This window comes from Drosophila guanche, unplaced genomic scaffold, assembly GCF_900245975.1.
Source record: "Drosophila guanche unplaced genomic scaffold, DGUA_6, whole genome shotgun sequence".
NCBI lineage: Eukaryota > Metazoa > Arthropoda > Insecta > Diptera > Drosophilidae > Drosophila > Drosophila guanche.
In genome coordinates this window covers 9,148,370-9,157,057 of record NW_022995743.1, presented here as the reverse complement: position 1 = coordinate 9,157,057, position 8,688 = coordinate 9,148,370, and the positions used below count along the sequence as shown (strand labels likewise).

The following is an 8,688-nucleotide window of genomic DNA, read 5'->3' as shown; positions in this document are numbered from 1 at the left end:
TGCGATAGGCGGCGTGGCAAGGCTTGCAAAAACACACGCCAGAGGTCGGGCTTAGTTTATCAATAAATTTTATTGGTACGGTACTCGTATATCGTAAAGTTTACACGTTTCTCATGAAATCCACACCACTCCACTCTTAGTACTTGTAACCAGCGGCACCGCCGCCGCCACCGCCACCGCGCGCTCCCGCCTGCGGTCCCTGGGGGAAGGTGGCCTCCCCCTCGTAGCTGACGTCCGCATGGTAGCCGGTCTTCCAGTCGGCGGTGTAGCGCACCACTTGGGTGCGTCCATCAGGCATCTGCACGCGGTATTCCCCGGTCACCACATCCCCATCGCTGGACGCCTTGTGCGCATAATCGTTGGCTGTCTCCGGATCCTGCACGGCGTACTCGAATTCGTAGGGCATGCCCGGCATATGCACATGATCCTGCATCAAAAATGGATTCAGTATTCAGTATTTGCTCAGTAAATGCTACTCACATCGCCTGGCTGGCCGGGAATGTTGCGTGGCTGGCCGGGTGGTGCTGGTGGACGTGGGCCGGGACCAGCGGGTCTGCCAGGTGGACCGGGTTTCTGTGAAGCGGTTGAACAAATAATTATGGATTAGTGCAGAAAAGAAATAATGCCAAAAGTGTACGATGTTTGTGATGGATCTTTGTGGTTCAACGATCAGGAAAGGTTAACGGCAACTCATCGCAGGCCCTTCACCATTCGAAAATGTTGCACAGCCGACAAGTGCAACATCATTTTGGGTCGACATTCAAGTCGACCCATCAAAAGCTAAATGCCGGTGGATGAGGTGGCAGCTTTTACTAGTGCCTGCTGCAGCATTTTGTCTTTTGCGGATTGCCAACCGCATCTGGAGTGATAAATGTGGCGACAAGCCAAGCAGAGAGGCAGGCCAATGGGAGTGAAAGGGCCTCCTGTGGCCCAAGAGCCAGACCAGACTGATGGCTGTAATTAGCCTGTTGACTTGGATTCAATTCTGCAGTGGTTTGCCAGACAATGTACTCTTGCTTATATTTATACTCACAAGGGAATTGGGCGGCTCGGGGTAGTCGTAGCCATTCTTCGTGGGCGGCAGGTACGCATTCGAGCCTGGGGCTATCTGGGCGTAGACATAGCCACTGATGGCAGCGAGGGATAAGCTCTGAAAGACAAAAGAGGCGGAGTGCATTTAGTGCAACATTCTTGCGTTGACGACGACTTAAAGGTTAAATGAAGAGCAAACCACAAAAAAGTGAGCGGTGGCAAATGGAAATAGAAGCTGCGATAAGATCGCGGCTGACATTCAGCCGGGGCCACAGTCAGAGCAGGTGCACCGCCAGCTCAACGACTGCACTGGGCTGCAATTTATTTAGAACGTGCCCCAGAGGCGTCTGCAAAAGGGCAGCAAATGGCGGAGGTTATGCCGCAAGCTGTGCCAGTGGCCGCTCTTTAAACACGACTAATTGACACATGCAGCAGCATCAGTCACATTGCAGTCATCCATCCCGTCCATCCATCCATCAAGCGTTGGACAGCCACTGACCAAAAGCCACTTGCCTCTGGGCTGCTTGCTGCTGCTGCCTGTCATCTAATGTCTCTTTTGAATCTTTCTGTTTTGCGGAAATCACTTGGAGCTTGAATATATTCTACCTGTGTTCCATGACGACTGATGATTTCAATGAGCGGTGTCCAGTGGGAACTGCTTTACATTGTTTGCTGTTTAGCTGCGGTGGCTGCCTCGCTTAATTACACATACGATGTGTTGGCCGATCGTGTAATTTTAGCCACGATTGGGTCAAGGAAAGCGGCATTTTTGCCAGACAAACATACCTGTTTGTTGTTTTTTTTTATGGATGGAAATCAATGTGAAATTGTTATCGCTATTCAAATTCGAAATTCATAAATTTATCCAGTTTTCACATACATCAACTACCCCAGGTAGATGTTTAGCTGCATCTCCATCGCCAACTACTTATATATCTACAGTAAATTATCTGCTAAATTGAATTGAATCTACTTTACCGAAAATGTCCGCAATTACCCTACCAGGGGGGTCCTAACCTTCAAGATCTTCAAGTACAGAGTACGAATGTGGCATGGAAAATGCGCGAGCAAAGGAGAGATCCAATGAGCATGTCAACGGTCATTTTCTGTGTTAAACAAATGCAATTACCGCCAGCCTGGCAACAGCATTAGCTTCAATAAAATAACTGCAAGCGATTTGCGTGTAAATTAAATTACAGACAGACAGAGGAGCTGGCACACAATTGCCGATTGCAGCAACAATGGAGCACAAGAGCCAGAGATAAAGATTGAGAGCGAAGATTGAGGCAGGTACAGTGGGTTTAAAGTTGATTGAAATGGATTATACACACTCGTAAGTGTCTGCAAAGTTTATGAACCGTAACTTGATTTATTTGCGGCTTTGCTTCTTCCACTAATTACATGTTTCCATATCAATTTCTGTTGCTATTTCCAGCACCAAGTGTGGGTCGTTCTCATTGTAATGGCTCTCAAGATTGAAGGTTGTACTTTGGTTTCCTTCCAACTGCCGTGTTTGGTGGCCACCTTTGGTAGACATTGGACTTGCCAACGATTTAAAAATAGAGCCACAAACACTCGAATAAACATGATTATTCTCTGTGGCACGCAGTCTGGCCCCCGGAATACTCATTGGCAGCTGTAAGGGGCAGTGGGGGACATTGCATTGAAGCATCACTAATCGCGCATAATCTAATAAATGAACAATTGTTTGCTTTGTGCGGCACATTATTATGAGCTTTACACAAATAATTGAATTTAATCAACAAGTTTTGTCTCAGCATTTCCTTACCATAATTAATCAGAAAAATCATGAAAATGTTTCAAGTGTGTGTCCCAGCTAAGATGAGACTCGCCACAGTACAGCCACATGTCAAGCCAGTCAAGTTGAAGGCCACACAGCAAAATAGAACAAATAAATGTTGCCATAGCAATGTCAGATGAATAGGAATATGGATTGGACTTGGAGTCGAAAAGAAGTTGAGAACGGAAACAGCCAATAGCAGCAGCAGTTCACTCACGACCCAGTTTATAAAAGTGTCTGATTGCATTTTGAATGCAGTCTAAATGGCAAATCCGAGATGTCTCGATCTGCCGCCTGACTGTTGATTTATGAACGCTTAGCATTTAATATGCTCAAGCGGATCGCATCGCATCGGATCGGATCGGATCGGATCGGGCAGACACTTTATGGTGGCAATAAAAAATGTTAACGCCAAAATGTCTTCATAAAGATTGTTGCATTTATTTGAATTAATTTAATTGGTGGCAAGCGAGAGCTAAGTTCGGTTGGGAATGCTGGATATTATTTGGGGGGCACGTTATTAAGCCATCAGCAGAGGGTGCAGAGACCTGCATGTACATAAATGAATTTTTGCTTTGTTACATCATTTTGGAGCGGCGGCACCTTAGACAACCAACTGCCACACATTCTGCAACGCCCACAAAAAGTTGCTGCCACTGCCACTGCCACTGATGCAGCCGATGCTGATGGCCCAACGAGGCTCGGCCTGGGCTTCCTACTTGTGGCTGCAACGCTGCGGCCTCTTAATTTATGGAATGTTTTATATGTATTTGGTATCTCGTACTGCTTGTACTTATTTTATTATCCGCTTCTATGCAGCTGTTCCCAGCAATTACCAGAGCAGCAGCATCACAAACGAAAAGTCCCCTACATAGATGTTAGATTAACATGCACTTGCAACACACGACACGACTCCGCCGACTCCGCCGACTCTGCGCCTCGTTCGGTAGAACAACAAACATTTGGTTGACCTTTTCATCGCCATCGCCATCGCCATCTCCAGTGCTCTTCCCTGCTCTGCTCTGTTGCATGTTGCATGTTTTTGCTTTTTGCTTTTTGCTTTTTGCTCTCCCCCACTTTGGGGCATTGAAATGCAAATTTGGCAAAATAAAAGTTAATGGGCCATGTGAATGGCAAAAAGCGCGGGCTCGAAACGCAACTCCCCACAGTTTTTGGGGGGGGCAACGCAGTGGCAACTGACTTTTATTGCCCCCGATCGCAGTTCGTTGTTTGACTCTTTTGTTGCCTCTTGTCTGGAGTTCAATCAATCGAGAGGTACGTGCAAATACGAGTACATTTTCATAGAGTCCAAGGACCAAGGCCAAAGACCAACTGTGGGCCTCCTTGAGGCTGAAGTGATCTCCTTNGGGGGGGGGGGGGGGGGGGGGGGGGGGGGGCTCTTGACTCGACTCAATTACGGCCCTCCCATTTCTCTCACCTGTCTGCAAAGCCGTAGATCCCATAGATCCCACATTAACCCTACTTAACCCCTATTTATTGGCCCATAAGCGCCGCCAGCAACCGCATGAAGATATTAACCTTTCAAATAACTCCCAAATTATATGTTAGCCAACAAGCTGTCGGCTTTGGCGTTGGCGTTGCGGTCGCGAATCTCTCTCAAGTAGTTGCAAATTGTCTGCCACGAAAAAAGGTTAAAATATCCATACATTTATTCCACATTTAAGTCGGGAAGTTGTTTCATTTCCAATTGAAAATTGCTCAGAAATCCCAATGAACTAATTTTCTAAATTCCCAGCTGTGGTCGGCTGCTATCCGGCTCCCAAAAGACATTGGGCCAGAACTATGCAATTAAAAAGAGAGAGAGAGAGAGAGAGAGAGAGAGAGCGAGATGGGAGGCGCAGACATTGCGCATACGCCGCATTGGACGCTGGTTGGGCAATTAGCGGAGGCTGTGAAGGGGAGTCACAGGCACAGGCGGAGGCGGAGGCGGAGGCTCTGCTTTTGTAATCGTTGGAAATTTCGATTTAATTAGATTACCAAACACACACACACACTTAGACCCAGATGGTTGGCTGGTTACCACCGACATTGCCTTCCTCTGATGCTGCTGCTGCTGCTGCTGCTGCTGCACTTGCCTCTTGCCGCTTGCTCAAGCGTCATTAATTTTTTGCTATTTGTTTCTCTTGCATTTTTTTTTGCTTGTTGAGAGCTTCAAGCCATTGCCAAAGACAATAAAAACCGCACAAAGATGCCACAAATATCGTAAAACCACAAAAATTGCATACATCCAAGCGTACGATGTAGGATGCCACGAGAAGCAGAATACAAAGCTCTGAGCCAACGAGCCACGGCTCAATTGCCGAAGGCTTTGATCAGCGAATGAAATCTGGCATATCTGGCGAGTTTGCCAAATTATTTCAATTAAAATTGCATTTGTAATGCAGCAGTGAAATCCAACAGGGGAAATGAACGAACTGCCAATGCGCTCCCGTGGCAGAAAGACAACTGGAGAAGACCAAGAGAATTTTAGCCTGAACGATGAAACGGATGTACCCTCTACATCTGGGTGTACATCTGAACAGCTATGGGTGCAAGCACGCTGTGGCCGCACAATTGGGCAATCATTCACACTTGAATCGTCAGCAGTCAACAGATGGATAGGGCTCTGGCCCCGGCCTACGATATATTGGCCATAATCAGTCGTCTCTAATCAGAGGCCGGCACAATGCAGAGTTGCGCCTCGCTGCATCCACAAATTCACAATTCGAATTTGCCAAAATTACCACAATTCAGCCCAGCATCGACAGAATGCAGATGGAACCGAAACCTCTATCATTGCCTTCGTTGCTGGCTCTTGCTGCTGGCTCTGGCTCTGCATCGGCGGCATTAGGTTGCATTTCAGAGGCTTCATCAAAGTCAAATAGCAAACCGTGAATATTTTATGTTTGTCATTTGAAATTCAAAAGCGTGCCCGAGCTGCACTCATCCATCGAGCTGCCTCGTCGCATTGAATCGTTTTTACATTTCGGGTCTTCGATTCTCTTTTTCATTTTGCGTGCGAAAATGAGCAGCTGCGGCGCAGGGCATGGGCATCGCAGTGGTTTAATGTGAAGGTGGATATGGATATGCGAAAATTAACATGTAAAACATGCTCGTTCCGCTGCCGTTCAGCGGACTCGGCGGCCAGCAGCCATTTGTCTACCGAGTGTCTGGCTCTGGCTCTGGCTCTGGCTCTGCCCCTTCGCATAGGTTTCGTCCCATGGGACACAACCTGCTCTTTGGGCGTGTCTGGCCAGCAGAAAAACGGGCCAACATACAAAAAGAAAAAAACAAAAAGGGAAGTAGTTATAGCAGAGAATCGCTGGCGAAAAAGTCAAAAAGTTACAAGCGGCAAATTACAAGCGTCTGGCTGGGTGTCCTGCCCCTTCATCTTCACCTTCGTCTGTGTCTGTGCCACCTTTTGGCAGTTAACTGCTTGGCAGGCCGCAGACACACAAAGGCTGGGAAAGTGGCGGCGTTTCCAGACATCCCGTGAGGAGCTGCTTGTGTGTCTGTCTGCAGCTGCAGCGGATCTGTTGCCTGCTTTAGGGCGATGGAAAGACAAGTGGATGGAGGGATATCCCTCCCCTGGTGGGGGCGTTCCAGACGCAAAGAAAAACAGTGAAAGTTTTTGAAGCATCTGCAAAAATAAAATTATTGTTTCGCGACACCTTTTGGCAGAGTATTATTCTACATTTTCTATGTGAAAATGGCTGCTAAATGTAGGCTAGAGAGAAGGCTATCACAAACATGTGTCCTGCCGCACCTGTCAGGCCACTACAGAAACGTTAAGTTGGGCAACAATCAAATAATATTGCCTCTGCCTAGATTTGGGGCACATTTTGCGTGGCACAGATGCTGCCTCCACTCGAAATATTGGATTGCCAGCTAAGGACCGAACATACATATGAGTAAAGTTGTATTAAGGGGCGGAAGAGGCACTTGAGTGTCTTTGATTATTTGCAATTTGTTCGATTTTTGGGGCGAGGCACTCGCACGCACTCTGCCTGTGCCTTGGCCACTTCAACCAGGAGGATTATGATGATGCTGATGCTGATGATGATGATGAGAGGGGGTTTCGGTGGCAGACGTGTGGCAAGTTATGCAATAGTTTATGTTGCCATTGACAGCAAGTGTTGCCCCAAACCCAACAGAAAGCAAACAGTTTGCTGTGTGCCACTCGAAGAAGAGTTTCCTTAGCAAATCCCATTTAAAGTTCACCAAGAAAGACAAAAAAAAAAACGGGAAAAATGACCCTGCAGGACCACGCATGACCATGATGTGTCCTTTTGCCTTTGCTTCTGGCATGTAACAAGCTTAACTTGCGTGGCAGAAGGATGTCCCAGGGCACTGCTCACATGATTTGTTTAACTGGACTTATGTGGGCTTACGAGTGTATGGAAATTTGATTAAACGTAACATTTACTTACGAGCAGCATAAACGACTTGAAGGACATCATATCGAGTGCAGTTTTTTGGTTGTTGTATCCACAAATCCGCGTGCTAAATAATTGAATTTTGTATGGATTAGATTTCGGTTTTTGTTTAAAGTAATTATTCTTCAATTATTTGCAGTGTTTGCTTAAGCGCCTTTTATTTATCGCACGGAAATTCCCATTTGAATTATTTTTATTATTTACGGACTTTCCACTTTCCACTTGGACGGGGCAGGCGGCGTGTGTGTGTGTGTGTGTGTGTGCGGGTGGAGGGGGTTGGTTGCTCCTCCTTTAATCTATTTTTAGTGTTGGCTTATTTTGGGTGTTTAACTATTCGATGCAAGACAACCGCACAAAGTACACGAACGTTTTGAATTAGGTTAGACAATGGAGATGTGCTGCCTTTTTATAATAAACGCTCGAGACGCTGCGCTGGCTGAGGCGCTGGCAGTGGCAGAGAAGCCAGCAGCCAACTGCACCTAAAAAGTAACGAAAAAGTGGTTTGAACAATTGAGGCAGGTCTCGCCGTCTAACTTCTAGATCATCTTCCTCTCTCGCTCTCCCTCGCTCTCCCTCACTCCCGCTCTCGCTCTCGCTCTCTCTCTCTGTATGTATGTATAAAGCTCTCTCTCAGAATGAGTCAACAATTGAGAGCCAGCCAAGACGGAGATCTGAGTGTTGAAAAGGTACAAAATATTGCAGATCATTCAACAACAACAACAACTACGCTCTTCGCGCAACAACAAACAATCGAACACGATGTGTACAGTTATGATCATTACGAACGAACGATGATGATGATGTTCGTTCGTTCGTTCGTTCGTCTATTTCAATTGAAGCGGATGTATAACAAGTCTAAGCAAAGAGCCTGCAACGCCCCAAAATGACTTCATTAAATCTTTTGGCCAATCAACGAACAAAATAGAAACCAAAATTTGATATTTAAGCTTTTATGAGCGGCTGGCTGCCCTCCCCTTGGGCAATGCAGCTGAAACCGAGACGGGGGACAAAATGTCACTGGGAATGTCAGACTTTTGCTCTGAGAGCCCTTTTATTTTTTAGTTTTTGTTTTTGTTTTTGTTTTTGTATTTTGAGCACTCAGCAGAACGCAGCAGCAGCTGAGAAGCAGAACTTTGTGTGGATAGAGAGAGGGCGAGAAGAACGTGATGCGGCTGCGAGTGAAAATTGCACAAGCTGCAGACGTGTTCATGTGGCGGCGTCCCGTCCCTGTTTCTCCATTTCCCATTTGCCATGTCCGCCCATCCCCCCTGCTGGTCGAAAATGCAATCTATGACGTGAGGCTCATGCCAAAAACCTACAAAACATAAGCTTATCCATTGGCTGTTGATGTTGCCCCCCCCCCCCCTCTGTATGTGTGTTGCACAAGGCTGGCGACGTGTCGGACGTGGCTCTGGGGGC

At 46.9% G+C, this 8,688-nt stretch overlaps 1 protein-coding gene across 1 annotated transcript; it reads right to left on the bottom strand.

The window, feature by feature from the left end:
- Positions 1-51: 51 nt before the first annotated feature.
- On the bottom strand, positions 52-7,633 carry LOC117582946 (pro-resilin). Its single transcript, XM_034271058.1, has 4 exons — positions 7,264-7,633; positions 1,034-1,150; positions 481-573; positions 52-427 (listed from the first exon to the last, which is right to left on the bottom strand). Exons 1-4 carry the CDS (start codon positions 7,291-7,293, stop codon positions 137-139), a joined length of 531 nt encoding a protein of 176 aa, XP_034126949.1. The 5' UTR covers positions 7,294-7,633; the 3' UTR covers positions 52-136.
- Between the last annotated feature and the right edge of the window lie 1,055 nt (positions 7,634-8,688).